At 37.7% G+C, this 21123-nt stretch overlaps 1 protein-coding gene across 1 annotated transcript in view; it reads left to right on the forward strand.

Annotated features, from left to right (window-relative positions):
- Positions 1 to 21123, forward strand: part of KCNH5 (potassium voltage-gated channel subfamily H member 5) — a 333597-nt gene that overhangs the window by 268654 nt on the left and 43820 nt on the right. Inside the window, exon 10 of the mRNA XM_067733914.1 lies at positions 4598 to 4794. Within this exon, the coding sequence (XP_067590015.1) occupies positions 4598 to 4794 (197 nt within the window). The remainder of the gene's footprint in view (positions 1 to 4597; positions 4795 to 21123) is intronic.

Consider the following 21123-nt stretch of genomic DNA (forward strand, 5'->3'; position numbering starts at 1 on the left):
AATTTCTAAAGTTTAATGCTCATCACCTTCTTTCTGTTCTTGTCCTTCAAAATATTACTTTATGGCATTTGCTGTCCGTAAATAGTCCAAGTCAATTTAAAATCACATAATTTAAAAACTCTTAGTGTTGTTCATTTGTAAATGAATATTTTTGTTCACATGTATTCATAATAAAGTTTATGAGCCGACTACAACAATCAGTTATAGTGAAGGGCTGACTAATAAAAGTAAAAATGTGAATTAAGTCCATTCTGTAAAAGAATCATTAAATAGACCTATCAGTACAACCTCACATACACTCACAGGAAACTACCTAAGTAAACTTCAAATGCTATATTTTTAGGAATTCATTGGCTATGGTAGATAGCTGTACTCACTCATGAATAACTGAGATAATTTTTATGAATTCATTTTATCTATGTCATTAACTCACCAAATGATGTGTTTCACATTAAAATAAAAACACTCTGTCTGTAAAACCAGCATGTCAGGGTACCGGCATACCATGATCTGTATTACTCCTTTAATTATTTTGTAACTTTTTGTCTCTGTTTTGCCTTTAAATTTTCCAGTTTTTTGCTCTATGAATCTTTAACATTTACTTCTGTTTTACAATCCCGTTTCCTGTGGTTTGAAAATAAAATACTGCATAAGACTTGATGCAAAGAACTGAGAAAATATTAATAGACCAAACAACAACTTTCATGTTGAGTGTGAGCTTTTCTACTAATTTTAAGGCTTTGGGGGAAGGTTACTTTTCTCAAACTCTAAAATGTTTCTAGCTGAGTCTACTTGCACCCAGTGGGGACTGACCTAAAAACTAGCATCAAATATTCTATAGTTATGAGGATAAACAGGATTTCCCAGTCCTGAAAGTGTGCAAAATCCTTGTGATGGAAAAAAAAGCGCGCTTCTCTATTAGATAGTCCATACATAACCACATGTCTTCACAGCTGTAATTCCTGCTCATTACTCAGTGTAAATGTGCATAATATTTCCTGAAGAAGAACATTAGTCAGCTCATAAATTAACTGATTTACAAGACAACTATCTTTCCACAAGTGCCTTAAACGTTTGTTGTGAATTTAGTGACTATTAGGTGATATAGAACACTGGATAAAGCAAAATAGTTCGAAATGGTTGATTAGATTAATGTGTAATTGATATATTGTGTATCCTAATGGAAATTCTATGTTATAAAACAATTAGTATTGTTTATATGTAATGTGAGTTCTGATGTTTGGAGCAGAATAATTCACATTTATTAATTTCGCTATGTTTCTCTAAACATTTTTAGGGAGAGGAGCAGAGGATAAGTTTTACTTTGGTTGAGTCAGTTAACTTTTTGTGTTACTTTTCAGCCTTATAGACTTTTTATTTCCCCATGATAGTAAAAAAGATAAATAACTTAAATTTAAAATTGTTGATAGAAATATGGTGAGAATTTTAATTTCATCAGTTAGGTAAAATAAAACATATAACAGATATTTGAAGACCTCCACAATTTAAATGGTCTATATTGGCAAGGGGAAATTTATGTATATATTGAGTATTTTTTACCTATTGATGATACACTTATCAGTCAATGAATATTTACTGTTCTGCAGATCTGTGTACCTGTTTTATTAAAAAGTATAAAGAAAAACGTCTGTGAAAATAATTGCTATTTTAAAATAAAAGATTCATTAGAGAAAAATTTAGAAAGCAAAAAGTAGAAAGAAGGAAAACAATAAGCACATCACTTGAAGCCAATTGCTATAATAGCTATGTGCATTTTCTTTTAGTCTTATATCCCTTTTGATTTTTAACACAATTTATTATCAATCAACAAATTAATAATAACATAGAATATAGAATAATATAGAATAATAAAACAATATATTTTGGTCCTATCAAGATTATTTTTCTTTAAGAAATTAAGAAATAGTAGACTTTTAATTGAAAATTCTTTTAGTCTTAGCGTTTCAGTTTCATTTTTATGTACTTTATTATAGCTATAACCATAATCATTCTTTGTATCTTTATTTTTTTATTTAACATTATAAAATTTGCATTTCTGCATGTTATTTCTGAAACTAGTTTTAATTCTATATGAATTTATATATAGATATAGATTTCTGTTTTCATTGGATATTTTTGCCAATCTGAAGTTATGATTAATAGCACTCCAGTGAATATTACATGTGTTTGTTCTTAATCTTTTGATTGATTCCCAGAAGCGAAATGACTGAGTCAAAGGCACTAGTAATTATTATTGTGGTTACTATCCATGAAAATCAAATAGTTGAAAAGTGATGAGTACTTATAAGTGGGTCAGAGCTTGTATTATAAATGATAACTTGAGAAAAGGTTTCAGAAATGAATCAGAGAGAAATGTAATCATTTTTCATTCTTCAAGGTAAAAGCCAGTAAAGAAAGAGTAGCAATACAATAGAGGAAAAGGAACGAGAAGCGGATCAATGCCCTGTTATTTCCATAGCACGGGGGACTAAGAAAATATAATAGCTGTTGATCTCTTCTGTTTAAAAAATAATACAAGTAACTTATAAGACGTAATAAAACTCATCCATTAGCCTGTAATGAGAGAAAACCTACTATTTGATGCATTCGCTTTGTGTGTACATGTGTGTGTTTCTGGGGAGAAGAGGGTGTATAAAATGAGATAATACTATATGTATGATTTGATAATCCTGCTTTTGTTATTTTACATAATATGAACATTTCTCTGTTACTTCAAAAAATTTATGATATTTAGTGGCTGCATAATATTCCATAATTTGTTTATTTTTTCATTCATATTTATCTTGTTTCTACCTTTTATGGCTATTATAAATATCACTTCAGTGAACATTCTTATAAGCAATTTTGGTACTTCTGATAATGCAATTAGAGTAAATACCTATAATTGGAATTACTAGTTTAAAGGTAATGCCGTTTATGGATTTCTGAAACTCATCTAAGTGGAGGTAGGGTTTATCTTTTAAATTTCTGTAGTTAAAGTCTCCCTTAGGTTACTTTGATGCTGTATAACCTCAGACACCTTATTTGGCTCTCAGGTCTCTAGTTATCCTTCCTTGGACAAATATATGACTATCAGACATTTAAGTCGTTCATCAGTGTCATGAACTAAAAGGAATTTGGGGAGGGTCAGGTAACAAATGATACTGCTCAAGATTTATTAAATATCTATTATGGTTATTTTATGCTGATCATTTGATCACATGGTGGTTTTAACCACCTCCTCAATAATATATATGTTTTCTCTCTCCATACCAGAGTGCCTCGTGGTTCTCTAAGGATTTCCAAACTGCCTGTGTGGGGTGGGCAAAGAATCTGTAATCTCACTCAGCCTCATCCTCTCTCTCTCTGTCTCTCTCTGTGTCTCTGTCTTGTTCTCTCTCCCTTCCCCTCTCTCTTATTTCTCTGGTTAACACACTATCTTTTCTTTCCAGTGGTCTGACTGGCCTGAAGTGTTACAAGTAGTCTTTCTTTTTCTTTTTTCCTGTCAGTTCTGACTTTAATCTTAATAATGAGAGCAGATATTCACTCATCTCTGTGGTTAGAGTGCAGAAAGAATAAATCTTTGGTAGCGTGGCTCTAGGAAGATTTTTTTTTTTTCACCTAGAAATATTCCCCGTCTTTTTTCTCTTTAAAACTTTCCCTTTCCTACAGAAGAACAGAGAACACAGTTGACAGCCCTTCAGAAGCCAGGGACACTTATGGAATTGCCTCAGCAGAAAAGCCTTTCAGCACTTAATCTCTGAAGCTTCTTCATTTCCCTTTGTTTGGGCAACTAAGTACTCTTGACTCAGGATGGTGAACTATTGATTTCAGGTCACCAGTGGGCGTTGCTCTGAAGTGAATAGTTGATTCCTGTGTTCTAGAATTCTAGAATTTTAAAAAGACATCCACATTTGACTACAGTACAGCACCCTTTTTGGAACTGTTTATGACATAGCAAATCTGGGCCTCCATGTTTTACCCAATTTAGCCTCTTCGGCTCTATTATTGTGGACTAGAGCTCTCTCCCTGGCCCTGAGGCCTTGCATAAAGTTTGGCTCGGTGAAAAGAGAAGGATATCCTTTGGGAATCAGTGATGGTGAGGTTTTGTTTGCCTGGAGCACAAGACTTAGTTGCTGAATAATGTATGTTTAACGTATGTCAAGTCAGTTCCAGATCTATAAAGGCTATAACAGGAGATCCTTGTATATTGCCTCTTACTGTCATTTCTAGCAGAAGGAGCAGAAGAAAGGATGAGCCTAAGACGTCACCTTTGCTCCTTCTGGTCAGAATGCGAAAAGTTAAGGTGGCAGAAGATAATGAAACTATTTGTTAAAATGAGGTTCTTGGCTTCTCTGTTGGATTTCATTTATTCAAGCCACTCCAGATTTCCTTCAAGAGCTGAATTTAAGATGATGTTACTTTACCTATTATATGAAAATGTTGTACATTGTTACATGTATATAGATGGTCTTATATACTTAGACTCCAAATTACGCTAGACAACCAATACCATATATGAAACTGAATAAAATATCGTGACTAGGATAAAAACAAGTGTAGATACTTGAATATCTGTATCTTAATTGTTTTCCAGGGAAAGGGGATGTATTTGGAGACATCTTCTGGAAGGAAACCACCCTTGCTCATGCCTGTGCCAATGTCCGAGCACTGACATACTGTGACCTCCACATCATCAAGCGAGAAGCCTTGCTTAAAGTCCTGGACTTTTATACAGCTTTTGCAAACTCATTCTCAAGGAATCTCACTCTTACTTGCAATCTAAGGAAACGGGTATGTTGTCTGGACCCACTTCCACTTATTAGCATCTAGAGGGTTAATACCTTATATGCTATTAGTTGAAGAGTGGTAAAGTGATTTTATTTCATAGTAGCACATTCCCATCAATGTAAAGTGACATGATTTTTTCCCCCTTTCTTTATATTTTGTTTACTTTTTAAAGAGGGGATAAAAACCCTGAGTACATGGGTAAAGATTTGAATCTTTATCATTTAATGCAAAATGAAAAACAGACTTGAGGAGAAACAAACTGTACTATAATATAATTAGTTAATTCTTGGGGTTTATAATACTGCCATAAAATTAATATCAGTGTCTCTTACTTTATTATGTGGATCTTTTAAAGCTAGTAAGATTAATCAAACTGGTTGCCTACTTTATATTCCTGATTCTCTTTACACCCTCCCTCTCATTTAATAGTCAATTCATAAAGCTCATTCCCCATTAATTCTTTCAAACACACTATCTCAAAAAATAATTAACCATACTGACATATCCTATAAATAGATTTAGGAATCCTTTACTTTGCATGGCTGCTGCAATTTTAATCTTCTTGCTGTTTTCTTTTTTATTGATGAGTGTGGCACAAATTTAATTTGCATAAAGAAACCTCCTAGCTCTGACTTATAGGTCATTGGACATTGGCGAGGGCTCTTTTATTGCCAACAGTGAAATAGATGTTTGGATAACAGCACTGAAGGAATTTCATCTAAGATGATTACCTGTCTATGATGAAGTATTTTGAAATAACAAGCCTTTCCTTCCACTAACCCCTTAAATAGAACCTTCCTGCTAGTTAACATGGAGAAAAAAATCAATCCAAGAGACAAATTAACATCTATACTGCAGCAACAAAGAAATGTGCATAAGTAAGCAAATCAACGTAATTCTCTGCTCAGGGTTCTAAGAGAGGATAAGACTTCAGGAGTCATATTCGTACTAGTGTCACAACACTTGATTTATATTTGAATAGCAGTTTCAGTTTATATTTTGTTAACAAATAGTTATTGAGCATCCACAACCTGCAAGACAAAATGTAAAGAGCTGTAGAGAGCACGAGGACTAAATACACAGTCGCCACGCTCAAGGAGATGACAGCCAAGTGCAGCTATTATGTGAAATGCAAATATGTGAAACATCTATTTGTACAAGTAATTGAGAGTTAAGGTAATGATAAACCTGGAAGAGGGGTACCAGACAGGGCACCTGCTCGTTCATTAGGCAGTCCTGTCTAGTATTACACAGAAATATGTCTCCTTAGGTCTGTGTTCTACCTTCTTTTCTACAAGGCTACCTGGTGGGTATTTGAAACTCTTATTAAATCTTCCCAATATACATTTTGCCAGTTTTAGAACCTTCCCACGTACTACAAGTTTACGAAAACTCAGATCTGTCCTTACAGTCCTCAGGATAGATATTATTTGTCACTGTCCTCCTCAAAGCACTGTTGTCTACACATCATCTCATCTGATGTTTGTAATATTCCTGTGGGGAAAAAAGGGCAGTTATTTTCCCTTCAAAACACATGAGGGAACTCAGACCTAAAGAAATTAATATTAAGTAACCGACTGATATATTTGCAATGAAAGGTGTCAGAGAGGGATAATTAAGAAAACTCACCAGTGGCAAATAAATTTTGGTTCTTCAAGATGAGTTAATCACAAAGCTCTATCATCTCTTTTTCTCTTTCACACATCTGAGCATGTGCACATTACACATGCGCACACACACACACGTTGGTTATAAGAGCTGAGCACACATACCAGCGTGTCTATCTCTGATGGTGTTAGAGACAGAAAGCTCGTGCTGTTTTTTTAATGGGACCCAGGAATGGAGCTCCTGCCTCTGTAGGTGCCAGTGTGCTAGTTATATCACACGGCTTCTTCCCTTGTTCCTTGTTATAACGTGTCAGGTTTTTTGTTTGTTTATTTTTAAAAAATCTTTCTTGCCCTTTTGCAATTGATAGATGGTCTCAATAACTCGAATGTGGGTGTATTGCTAATCAGTGTCACTTTATTCTCAGAAAAAAGTATTTTCATAAAGAAGAGAAACTGTAAAGAAATGATTCATGAGAATAGCTACCATTTTGAGAGCCTATTTTATAGCCATGCACTTCAACATACTTTGCATATAATAATTAATCTTATTAAATATCAACAACCCACAGACGAGGCAGTATAATCTCCATTTCATTGATGAGGAGGTTGAGGTTCTGAGAGTGAGGCAGCAAGTTGCCAAATAAATTACGGGTCAGAGTCCATCTCTTTCTGATTCTAAAACCCATATTCTTTAGATTATACCATGTTGCTTTTGTTTGTCAAAATAGCTGACTTTTTTCCCCTACAACAATACCCTACAGGCACACTCTCAACAATGTACAGAGTTTCTCGTTCACTCAATTACTTTAACTTCATTCCCCCATTGAGCTATTAACAAAAAATATTTTGTTCTTATTGCTACTATTTTCAGCATTCTTTCAGTGAACATTGGTTGTGAATCGTAGAATCAAGACTATGTCCTTAGCATGCTATTGATATCTCCTAGCTATCATAACCATTAATTAAGGGCTAGCTCCAAGTTGGGGGAGCAGATTTGGGACTCAGGGTTTCAGGCTTCATAGATTACAGCTCTAGCCACATAAGCACATACAGTGGCTCTATAGTGTGTAGTTCTCGGTGGCTGTAGTAGGGAGGAATTTGGTAATGCTTTAGCTGCTTGCCTCCATCTCCATTAAGGAGAAATAAGACGTTTGTTATGCAAATATAGCTCCCACTAACCATCCTTAGGTCCCTCTATATAAAATTTCTAGAACTATAGCTGGTAATTTCATCCAAAAACTAGAGCAGGGGTTGGCAAAATTTTTCTGGCAAGGACCAGATAGTAGATATTTTAGAATTTGAGGGCCATACAGTTTCTGTCTCAACTACTCAACCCCACTATTGTAGCGTGATATTAGCTGTCTTAACTTGGGCTGCCATTACAAAACACCATAGGTTGGGTGGCTTCACCAACAAGAATTTATTTCTCACAGTTCTGGAGGTTGTGAAGTCCAGGATCAAGGCGCTGGTCAATTCGGTTCCCCGATAAGGGCTCTTTTATTTCTGGTTTGGCAACGTCTGCCTTCTTGCTGTGCCCTCGTATGGTGGAGAGAGATAGAGAGAGGAAGCAATTTCTCCAGGGTCTCTTCTTACAGAGGCACTAATTTTATCATGAGGACCCTCATGGCCTCATCTAAACCTAATTATCTCCCCAAGACTCTTTCTTCAAATATCATCCCACTGGGGGATTAGGGCTTCAACATATTGATTTTAGGGGAACACAATTCAGTCCGTAGCAGCAGCCAAAGATAGTATATAAATAAAAGAGGATAGTTGTGCTTCAGTGAAACTTTACTAACGCAGGTGGCTTCTTACGGGCCTTAGTGTTAGAAAGCAAATCTCTACTAATTGCCACCCAGCAAGAGGGTCATAATGAAATGGAAAATGCCATATATAAGAGGTGGCTGCACACAAAAACAAAATCCAAACAAACAAAACAAAGAATGAGGTGGCTACAGGGGCCACCTGTAGATAACACACGTGAGTAAGACAAGGCCATGTGGCTATGAAGACTGGAAAGTTCATACAATATGTAGAAGGGCCACTGCTACTCAGTCTGCTTGTACATTGCCTTGGAATACCAGCCTATGGTTGCTTGGTCTGCATATTTTTTTTCAGACAAGCCAGAAGTATGAATTTTTATGTGAAATCACATTACTTTGGTAACTAATTTACTTTGTCTTTGAAAACACTATAGTCAAACAAAACAGATCTGCTTGCCCTTGGTCAACTGTTTGTGAACTGAATGGAATGATTTAAAGAACCCCTGATCTTATGATACTAGAAGCCTGAAATTTTTACCTGCATCCTGTAAATTTGGACGAGAAAAATTATTATATCGTTATTTTCTTTAATTTCTAAGTGAAATTTAGCCTTTTTTTCAATTATGAAAGTTGATAACAAACTACAGTGTTGTTAGAAGTACCAAAAGACATTACAGATATTTCCATAGCATAATGTTTTTGTTGAAGACATCCTAAAATGTTGTTTGCACTCATCAGTACTTAATAATTATGATAGTTATTAGACCTGCTGTGATAATAATGTTATTGTGTTAATAAAAAAGCACATAGATTACTATCTTGCAAATTAGTTTTAAAATTTGATAACCGAATTTCAGTACAATATGTTTCCTTTGCAACACTATGTATTTTATTTTGTGCATTTAAAGCAGCTCTTCTGGAATGAGGCCTATTCCACAGGCTTTACCAGACTGCTGGAGATTAAGATCCCCCATATGAGAGTCAGAAACTGGACTAAGTTGAGCAAAAGGACTGATTGGTATACGTTTTTCAATAATAGGAAGACAGTTCTATAGTTTCAATATGTTTAAACATATTCAGAAAAGGCCTAGGAGAGCAACAGAGGAAGGTTGACTCACTTGCTGATTTTATTTATGATTTATTTATTTTACCTATTCAAGATACCATTTCCTGGAATGACTGAATGGTATTTATTAACTTGAGGACCAGTCCTCAGGGACAGGTCTGAGAAGGCACACAGCACAACCAACACAGGTGATATGTAAATCTTAAAGAATTCTAATCAGACGTTAAACGTAATCGCTGCACTTCTGCTCATTCTGCCTCCTGTTACACAATGATCTTTACCATTGTGTAAAAAGAGTAAATGTAGCAAGCCTGACTGCTGGACTTTGAAAGAACTGCTTACAAAGTGGGCCCTTGGCTGGCATCTGAGAACTTGAACTTCAAGAGAGTTCCCACCACTCTAATAAGAGTGGCTCACGGTACCTGCTACTTATCCAAACAGTGTGGCTAATGCTAAACATTTACTTTCCTTCAAGGAGTGTGGCATTTTAGTATGTGCCAGACAGGACTACCTGTGTGACTAAATTCCAATAAAACCACTGGACACTGAGTCCATAATGAGCATCCTTTGTAGCAACATCTCACGAGTGTTGTCACAACTCATTGCTGAAGGAATTAGAGAGAGGACACTTGGAGGCGTGTTTATGGAGTGGAGCCCATTGGACATTGATCCAAAATGATGCCAAACTGATGCTTACCCTTTAGTTGTAGTCTCAAAGAAATGCCTCCACTGTTGCTTCAGAGACTTATCTTGCTCCTGGTTGATACTCCTTTTTACCATACATTCCTGAATCCCTTAGGTCAAGACACAGGATAATCTGGAACACCTCAACAGAATTCATTTAACCCTTGTATTAGTCTGCTCAGACAGCCATAACAAACTAACACAGTCTGGGTGGTTAAACAGAAATTTATTTTCTCACAGTCTGGAGGCTGTAAGTCCAAGATCAAGGTGTTGGCAGGGTTGGCGTCTGGTGAGAACTCTCTCCTTGGGTTGCAGACGGCTGTCTTGTGTTCTCACATGGCCTTTTCTCCGGGCGTGTGTGTGGGGAAGAGTGTGAGCTCTCTGGTGTCTCTTTTTACTGTATAAGGATTCCACTGGATCAGGGGCCTACTCTTACGACTTCATTTAACCTTGATTGCTTCCTTAGGGGCTGCCCCTTTAAGTACAGCCACACTAGGGGTTAGGGTTTCAATATATGAATTGGGAGGGCAGGTAGGAAACAAAAATTCAGTCCATAACGACCCTGTTTTTTTAAAATTAAGTGTGAAGGAGTAATTTTTAGAAATACTCTAAAATCAACAGTTGTGGCTGATACAGATCTGTATTACTGGGGAAGTGCTGCAGTATCAGTATTCAGCATTGATTTTTATAACTTCTAGGCAATGCATAATTATCAATACTTGCAAAATATTCTTGCACTCCTACAGTGATTTAAGATTCCCGTTTAAACTTAGAAAAATTTCCAAGAATGACCAATACCAATTCTAAATTGGAAAATCAGAAATAGAGGTACCTGTAGCATTCTTTTCACCCTGTAAAGCCAGAGTCCTTTTCCACAGGTGGCACTGTTTTTAAGTTCCACAGGTGGCGCTGTTTTTAAGTAGAGGGCAGCTGAAGCCAGCTGGCAACTTTATGGATGAGTGTAGTACCAGTCCTATATTTTAATGTTCCAGTGGTAAGAAATAGCGCTTTAGACTCACTCTTGAATTAGCACAGGCTCAGAACTAAGCAATGGTTTTTCTTTCCCGAAAACATTGTTATCATGGGAAATCCAGTAGCGCAGAATGTCTTTTTTTCTGTGAGCAACGAAGCATCTCTATAGCAATTACCTTTTGTGGATGGAAAACATACTGAAATTGGATATCAAACAGGCCTAAAGTATTTGCTTGGTGTACATGTGGTGCAAACTACATGTATTTCAGTAGTCATTACTGGCATCTTTGAAGAAATAGTCTAGGAATGTGATAATGGAAGTTCCAACTTCACTACCTTCTCCCCCGCCCCCCCATATCAGCTAAACAAAATATGGGAGCACATTCATTCCACAAATCCATGGTTTTTATCCCGTGAAAAAAACACTAGTAAAAACATTGTCCACAGTTGGAACAAAAGATACATGGTCTCCATAAAACTCAAGTATTCTATAGTATCTACGCTTACTTCTCTCACAGCATTGATTGCGGTACTTTGGTTTCCTATTTACATTTTTGTTTTTTCAATAGAACAATGAGCTTCATAAAGTAGGTATTTTCTGTAATCTCTTTATTGCCAATGACCAGAAGAGTGCCTGTAGTGCCTGCTAATTGAAGGAATGAAACGTGAATCAGACACGTTGCCCAGCACAGAATAATCACGGTCCTTCAGAGAAGCAAATGGTATCCTTGACAACTTTGGCAAAGAGCCTTATGAAAATAGGATTATGAAAATGACCGTTACTAATTAGTGTTAAATCACAATTAGAGTTAACTTCCAGCTGCAGTTTCTAACCATTTATGCCTGCAGATTCTGCACAATGCTAGTGCTTTCAGAATAGTACAGCAATTTTATCACTGTTGAGTGAATTAAGATCGCCTGCTGCCAGGGGCTGGATTTACCAGGTTACTGCCTTAATCTCATTCTAAATAACTTTGAAGAGCAAACTTTTTTCTCGCAGTTTCCTTTGAAGAATCTGCATACCACACTTGAATCTGAGCAGAGTGTTGTTATAACTCTCATGACCTCAACTGAGCATCAGGATTGCAGATTCACTGTGGCCCTGCTGGCAATAGCTCTGCTTATACATTATGGTTTGTAGAACTTTCACCTCTAAACTGATGTAGTTTGCACACCACAGTCATCATCTCATTTGAGCTTCAAATCAACACTGTAGGGAAGTGAACAAAGAGAGAGAAGGTGCCTTGCTCATGGCCACAGCTCCAGCCTCAGTTTTCCAACTCCAAGTGGCTCTCATTTCACTGATGGTGGTAAAAAGGAGCAGATTTTCAGCAATTCCGGAAGTTTGTCATGTGCATTTAGGTAAAGCAGAGACCTAATTATGCAGTCTTTTGAGCCCTTAAGCTGCTTCTATTTAGAGCTCTCTGTTGGTCTGCTTCCAGATAGAAAAGAAACTTTTCCACATTTAGTTACCAGGACATAGGTTCACAGATCTCTCTTCAATAATGCCTCCAAAGCAGTTAGTTAAGGACAGAGTTTCCTAAGTTTTAGAGTGGGGGCTAGATTCAATAATTTACCAACATAACTTGACAGTAGATTATACTCTCTGTCTGACAACTTTTTCCAACACTAGAGTTAATTCTGATTGCAAGAAAGTATGTATATTAGTAGTAAACAAGAAGGAAATGAATAAGCCTGAAGTAGACCGAAGAATATTCAACTAACATGAGAAGGTAGACATTTTATAAATTATTTTTCTTGGGAATTCTCAAAGTAGCCAACAATCATTTGAAACAATCCTTTGTTTTATTTTAGAGCTGAATTCTGCCTTACAGTAGTGCCTTTCTAGGAGTATCATAACTGGATGGCAGACTGTGTATTTCCAATATGTCTACCACTTCTGAATTCTCAACAATTAATATTTGATGAGGGACCATTGAAAGCCCGGTGCTATATCACGCCATCTTCATTTAAAGGAAAATATTCCTTTTGAATTAAGAAGCAAGGATTTCTGTTAATATTAAGGCTGAAATGTACATATTTTCTTCCCTAATGCCTTTTGGTATTGATTTAAATTTGGAATGCATGCAATTTTTCCTATCCTAACCTGTTATTTTCTTTTGTCTCTTTTTCCTTCTCTCTTCTGGAAAAAGAAGTCAATGGATGTGGTCGTATGTAAAATATCAAATTTGGATCTGTTTATGAATCTGTATTTTAATGAATTTTTAGGCAGAGTTCTTTTAGGGGAGTTCCTTCCTCGCCAGTCCCCAAGACAACAACTAAATTTGATCATATAGTTTGTTATTATAGGGATTTCTTCCTTTCACTTTTTAAGTGGGATCCACTGACTCAGGCTTTTCTGTCCTCTGAGGTACCTGAGAAAATATAGAGCTCAAAAGACATGTGTTCAAAAGCCTTCCACGCTGATTTTGAGAAGTAGCTTTGTAACACTTTATAACAGGACATATTTTGAGAAGAATTTGGTTATTCAGAAGAGGAGTTTCAAGATGCTTATTGTGAATTCAGAGAATATTCTGTGAATTCAGAGAATTCAGAGAATTCAGTGAATTCACATTATATTGTAATAAAACATATCAGTTTATATAAAATAAAAAGCGTTTTAAAGCATTATATACATTTTACAAATGCGAAAATGGAGAACTGCTCTGTGGTTAGATTTAATTTGTAATAGTTGACTGTTATGACCCAAGTAGAATCTGCCTTCCTGGAATGTCCATTTTCTTTCCCAGCTGGGAGGTTCATTTCACAGATTTTGACATTCCGATCAACTAATCTTTTCCCAAAGGAATCAAATCAAGTTGTTCTACTAAATAGGCAGAGACACTCAGATGACCCAGAGAACCTGCAGTGTTTTCTCCCAGAGAAAGGCCTTCATTTTCTGCCTCTTCTTTCTGAATCAGGTTATACTTGATTCACCCAACACTTTTAGGAGTTGGCATTGATTTTACTGGGGTTTGTTCTATGTCCGCAGTTTTATCCTCTAGAGAGTGATGTCATCAGTAGAAGTTCAGCAGAGGCACTTTCCCTTAGGAAGCTCACACTCTGGAATGGAAACTGCAGAGTAAAAACTGTAACTGCTAATTCTGCATGTAAAAAGTAGCCAGTTTTCCCTGAAGGCAGCACAGAGAGGTAATGCGGGGCATTGAACCCTGTCCAGGAATTTGCTTCCCTCTTTTAACAGCTGCCTTAACAACTAGTTGAGATATGGTTGTGGATGGCGTCATAATTCTAGCATGTTAAATGGGTGACATGGAACACAGGTCCTTTGAAAGTGAGTTTACCGTGACAAGAAGATGCGTGACCTTCCTGAGTGAGAAAATAGTGTTTCTTAATGCTTGGAAATTCAGAAACCAGAATGTAGGATGACCTACTTAGCCACTGTAGAGTGTGCTGTCACATGGGCAAGGGTCTGTCATGCCAGCAAAAAACAAGCATGGAAGATCAAATCCAGCCTGCTGGATTTACGACTCCATAAAAGGAGGCTGACTGCTGGCTTGTTAATAGCAACGTTCCACACCTGGCAGTCACAGAGTGGCTTGTTACTGAAATCACACACTAGGAGGACTTTTGGGGAAGGCTGCTGGGAGTGAGTATGCGGTGGGGAGCAAAGAAAGCTGCCTGACAGGGCCTCATCCCCTACATTCTAATGCAGCTGACTTCTCCAAAGTGTTTGCAAAAAAGGGCTTAATGTGGACCTTTGCTCTGGTGAGAAAACAATGAAAGTAGATTTGTTTTGTTTTCTTTTTAACATCTTTATTGGAGTATAATTGCTTTACAATGGTGTGTTAGTTTCTGCTGTATAACAAAGTGAATCAGCTATACGTATACATATATCCCCATATATCCTCCCTCTTGCGTCTCCCTCCCACCCTTCCTATCCCACCCCTCTAGGTGGTCACAAAGCACAGAGCTGATCTCCCTGTGCTATGCGGCTGCTTCCCACTAGCTATCTCTTTTATATTTGGTAGTGTACATATGTCCATGCCACTCTCTCACTTCATCCCAGCTTACCCTTCCCCCTCCCCGTGTCCTCAAGTCCATTCTCTAGTAGGTCTGCGTCTTTGGATTTGGTAGTTTTGCCAAGCTGAAAAATCTCTGTTGTTGCATTCCTAGGTCATTCTACTTGGCACACTCCTTTTAGAGGGTATTTTAATTATGAACCAGAAATTCTGTGGAGGTTGACAACAGTAATGAAGCTCAAACAATGCAGAAAGAGAGAGAGAGAGAGAGGGAGAGAGATGACTTTAAAAATTCAAAAACTCAATCAGGGCAAGTCTGTCAGCAGAAAAGACTTGCAACAAATGCAATTATGTGCAAGTGTATCCGATGCTTGGAGGGTAAGCTGGCTTTACTTTACCAAACAGGACACAAGAGATTTGGATTTCCAGCTTTTGAACAAACTTTATAAAACAAACACATCAATCTCTTTCTGGAAGCACAGGCACTGCTGTATAATTCCAGGGTCAAATATCCACATCCCAGAAATAAATTCATAATTGATGCCATAGAACTTTAAATTATTCAGGCATTTTCTCATTTTGTGCAAATCCTCTTTGAAAAAATATGCCCAATTTAAATATGCTATTCTAGTCTAGATTTCAGACAGTGTTCAACACTCAGATGTGTTCCAGTTTGTCAAAGAGGCAGTGGATTTATTTTGATTAAAGAATATCAGAAATGCAGTTAATACCTCACCAAAATAAAGTCAAGCTAAAATAAATGACCAGGGTGGACTTCCCTGGTGGTTCAGTGGTTAAGACTCTGTGCTTCCACTGAAGCAGGGACGGGTTCAATCCCTGGTCAGGGAAGTTCGGCATGCGGTGCGGTCAGAAAGAGGAAAAAAAAGGAATGACCAGCCTTATAATAAAGGCAAAGTATAGCAATTCATACAGCAAAAAAGTGGTTATTTTAAATGCAAGACAAGGGCAAAGGTATTCCTTTATTGAATTATGAAAAGACTTTTGTTCTCAAAACTTAAAATTTGAGATCACATCTTTAAAATATGGAACAGTGAAATCATCGAGATTTAGACAAATGGAGGAGAGCCTGGGAAAAGAGTATATTACGAGGAAAAAGATATGTGCCACTTGAATTGCTATTTTATAAAAGCAACTAGTCACCTATCCTATGACTTCAGCTCCCTCCTCAAGGATCAGCTTTGCCCGTCCCCCATTCGCCTCCCCACTTGCTCCAGCTGCGCGTGATCTCTCCCTTCTCTGTACTCCTGTACCACCCACCACTGTGTCATTTATTCAGTATTTACTGCATGTTGCTTTGTAGGGTTATACGTATTGAACAGGTGCCCTGTCCGCATACGTTGACTGTTAAGCTCTTAAAGACAGAGAAATGTTTATTTTCCCATACATCCGACTATTCTTTGTGCTCCAGCACTTCAGAGATGTTTGTTGATTGAATGACTGAGTACTGATACTGCAGATTTCATTACTTTAAAGCAATGTGTGTTGCTTCCCTTTCTGGCAGCAGAACCCGATACCCATGGGGGAATAAGTACTGAGAGTAAAGTAGCAGGAAAAGAGGTATCCAATTTATTATTTTTTTAAAATTCTGATAACTACTAGGATCATTTTGAATATATCTTTAAGAAGAATTTGCAAAGATTACATTTTTGAGGAATTAAAAACATTCCTTGGGGGCTTCCCTGGTGGTGCAGTGGTTGGGAGTCTGCCTGCCGATGCAGGGGACTCGGGTTCATGCCCCGGTCCAGGAGGATCCCACATGCCGCGAAGCGTCTGGGCCCATTGGCCATGGCCGCTGAGCCTGCTCGTCCGGAGCCTGTGCTCCGCAACGGGAGAGGCCACAACAGTGAGAGGCCCGTGTACCGGGAAAAAAAAAAAAAAAAAAAAAAAAAATTCCTTGGGAAATTAAAGATAAAAAATGTGGACTTGCCATTGGATTACTATGAGCAGATACATTTTAACTAGTTAAAACCTTTCTAAAAATAGTAAGGGGAAACGGTAACATTTGGGACTCTCCAGGGGGTACCTGAATTCTCTCTTTGCCAGCAGTAGGTATTGAATTTAGAATGAATCTTTAGTTGTTGTTTTGGTGAAAGGAGAAAAGGGGAAAACATGTCCCAAACACATGGCTTCTCTCTTAAACAACTACAGGCAGGAAAAGTGGACCACAGCTTCCACCCAATTCAGAAATAAAAGCAATTTTGTTTACACTCATAGTCAAAGACCATCTATACTCTTTCCTAGGGAATGTTCCAACATCTGTCTTTGTAAGAACTAGAGAGCCAGCTTCTGGTTCAAGAGTATGATCTTGGGCACATGAGTTTACGTACTGTGTCTCAGTTTATACATCTGTAAAATGATATAATAGTCAGTAAATATGCATGGAGTACCTCTTAAGTGCCAGGTACTTTTCTAAATCCAGACTATTTGGAGTGAATAAAACAGATAGGTTCCTGTTCTCATGGGGCTTAGGGTCTAGTACCCTCCTCACAGAGTTGTTTTGAGTGTTAAATGCATAGAGACCATCCCACGTTAGGCCTTAGTGAAGATTAGTGGTGCTGATGGGGGTAATGGTGGTGATGGAGATGTTGATAAGGATGCGTTTGAAAAGTGTCAGTGCCAGACTGGTGCCTAAGACCCTCTCAAAATTCTAATGGGAAGAGAAGGTCAAACTTTAGTCTCAGTATTACTGGAGTCTGTCAGTCACTGGTGATATGAAATTAAGAGCAATGTTAGCAAGGCACCCAGGTCTGATCTCTTTAGAAAGTAGAAGCCCCCTCTTAAAAGCCAAATATGATATGTACTAGTGAGGAATTCCATAAGCCCCAATGGAATATGCTGAGAATTGTGGAACTAAATGCTTTTATGCTTGCCCAGAATAATGTTGACTTTTCCCAAAAGAAATGCCTACTTTCTTCTGTTAACACTAAACAATATTTACCTCTGCCTTTTTCTAAACTTCACAGATTCAACATATATAACTTCTATTAGGGGTGAAATCTCAGTTGTGGTCCCTAAATTTGATGAAATGATTTGGCTAATGATACATATTAAGAGAACAGGCAGGGGTTGTGATGTCAAGTCCAGTTCTTGGCCCTTTTAACCCATGGATTGCATTTCTCTAATCTAAGTTAATGAACACACTTCCATGCTGTTTTGCTGTGTGTGTGAAGATGAGCATTAGCAAATTTTTTTTTGAATTTTATTTATTTTTTATACAGCAGGTTCTTATTAGTTATCTATTTTATACATATTAGTGTATATATGTCAATCAGTATCTCCCAATTCATCCCCCACCCCCACCACTTTCCCCGCTTGGTGTCCATACATTTGTTCTCTACATCTGTGTCTCTGTTTCTGCCCTGCAAACCGGTTCATCTGTACCATTTTTCTAGGTTCCACATATATGCGTTAATATATAATATTTGTTTTTCACTCTGACTACTTCACTCTGTTTGACAGTCTCTAGATCCATCCACGTCTCTACAAATGACCCAATTTCGTTCCTTTTTATGGCTAATATTCCATTGTATATAGGTAACACATCTTCTTTATCCCTTCGTCTGTTGTTGGGCATTTAGGTTGCTTCCATGACCTGGCTATTGTAAATAGTGCTGCAATGAACATTGGGGTGCATGTGTCTTTTTGAATTATGGTTTTCTCTGGGTATATGCCCCGTAGTGGGATTGCTGGGTCATATGGTAATTCTATTTTTAGTTTTTTAAGGAACCTCCATATTGTTCTCCATAGGGGCTGTATCAATTTACATTCCCACCAACAGTGCAAGAGGGTTCACTTTTCTCCAGCATTTGTTGTTTGTAGATTTTCTGATGATGCCCATTCTAACTGGTGTGAGGTGATACCTCATTGTAGTTCTGATTTGCATTTCTGTAATAATTAGTGATGTTGAGAAGCTTTTCATGTGCTTCTTGGCCATCTGTATGTCTTCTTTGGAGAAATGTCTATTTAGATCTTCTGCCCATTTTTTGATTGGGTTGTTTGTTTTTTTAATATTGAGCTGCATGAGCTGTTTATATATTTTGGAGATTAATCCTTTGTCCATTGATTTGTTTGCAAATATTTTCTCCCATTGTGAGGGTTGTCTTTTCGTCTTGTTTGTAGTTTCCTTTGCTTTGCAAAAGCTTTTAAGTTTCATTAGGTCCCAGAGCATTAGCAAATTTAACTTGACCTACAATGTGTACTTTAACTAAATATTCTAAACTCATCCTGAATTTTATCTATCAAGTTTGACTGTCTGAGCACTCTTCTATCTATTGAAATACTGTCCTATTAACTATGCCCCTGTGGGTATAGAAACAGTTATTACATAAATGGGTTTATCTTAGCAGGAGACACTCAGGGGAAGCATTGGGAAATATGGAAAAGATCTTTTCCAATCTGTGCTTAGTATTAACCTGGTAGTTTTGTAAGCCAAGAGTTAAGTTTACTCTTTTTATTTTTGAATTTTATTTTATTTATTTTTTGTACAGCAGGTTTCCTCTTATTTAGAACCTCGAGCTAAATTTGAATTGCACTTTTAGAAGTAAAAGGCAACTACATTTTGCTTTCATAAAAATGTTAACTTCACCTGCCCTTATCATTCTGGCATCTTTGAAGGACTTAATTAAAAAAAGAATTATTTGTATCCATTCATCTGCTTGTGAGAAAACATAATAGAGAGGCAACCGGTATGGGAAGAGATCTATTACTTCAATAAGCTCATTCCATTAGTCAAATTTGTCAAAGAGAAGGTGAACTAATATCTTTCTTTTTTATAATATTCCCTGCAAGAAAAAGTTGCTCATTTTATTCATGTTTGACATTTCATAGTAAAGGTAAAATTCATTTTTAATGAAAAATATTCCACAGGGTTATTAATTTAAAGAAATGCAGAAAGAGAGAACTGTCATTTAAAAAGAGCAACTCATGAATTAGAGAATTAGAGAAAGTACTCAGTCAAAATACAGCTCAGTGAAGTTCTTTCTCCAGGATTCAGGCCAGGCAGTGGAAGTGACCGTTACCTGCACCCTGGATGGCATCTGTGTCATCTGTGCACGAGCTGCTTTTGCATCAAAGCTTTGGTAACTTAAAGAAGTAACTCCTTGAGCTTATTACTTGTACCTTTTATTATACTTCTTACATTTAGTCCATTTTACTCACAAAATTGTAAACTACTTGAGGTCAAAGATTGTGAATAGGGTAATCATAGCATCTACAGTAGCATTTTATACTATGATGTTCAAATAATGTTTGGCAAGTGAGTGAATCAATATTGGAGCTCCTCCTATTTGCAAGAGGATTGAATATAGTTATCATGACATGCATTTACATTCCCCTAACGTAAATAATATCTCTAAGAAAAGGTTAAAGAGGTTAGGTTTTTTTAGTTAGTTTGTTTTTTTGCGGTACGTGGGCCTCTCCCGTTGCGGAGCACAGGCTCCGGACGCGCAGGCTCAGCGGCCATGGCTCAGCCGCTCCACGGCATGTGGGATCTTCCTGGACCAGGGCACGAACCCGTGTCCCCTGCATCAGCAGGCAGACTCTCAACCACTGCGCCACCAGGGAAGCCCAAGCCTATATTTCTTGATTTACACTAATGGGCTCCTTGTTCTATGGGATGGTAAGTTATGTCCCTGTTTTCTCGCATCAGAGACCGACTGAGAATCCCACCATTTGAGCTTTTGCTAGAAGCCATTCTCACTAGCATGGTAATTAATGCTTTGTTGTCATGAAATGTCTGTAGCCACCAGTCTATCTATCCACCCTAGGTGATGACAAACACTATAAATCACTTGTAGGACAGACTTTTTTTTTTTTTTTTTGCGGTACGCGGGCCTCTCACTGCTGTGGCCTCTCCCATTGCGGAGCACAGGCTCCGGACGCGCAGGCTCAGCGGCCATGGCTCACGGGCCCAGCTGCTCCATGGCATCTGGGATCTTCCCGGACCGGGGCACGAACCCGTGTCCCCTGCATTGGCAGGTGGACTCTCAACCACTGCGCCACCAGGGAAGCCCTGGAGTTACATCTCTTACATGTCACATTCTTTGAACTAGCTTCACAGAATAGGAAGGCTTTTTCAGAATGGGATGAACGCAAGGGGCAAGTTTAAGTGTAATGTTAGAAAATCAGCAGGGGAACAAAACGTGGTAGGGGGCTGGTGAGCAAGAGGAGAGCAATAGGTTAAAAAGTAGCTGGAACATGGCCACCTCTGTCTGACCACCTAGGCAAGAGATATGATGGTC

Source organism: Pseudorca crassidens, chromosome 1 (assembly GCF_039906515.1).
Source record: "Pseudorca crassidens isolate mPseCra1 chromosome 1, mPseCra1.hap1, whole genome shotgun sequence".
In the NCBI taxonomy this organism is placed as follows: domain Eukaryota; kingdom Metazoa; phylum Chordata; class Mammalia; order Artiodactyla; family Delphinidae; genus Pseudorca; species Pseudorca crassidens.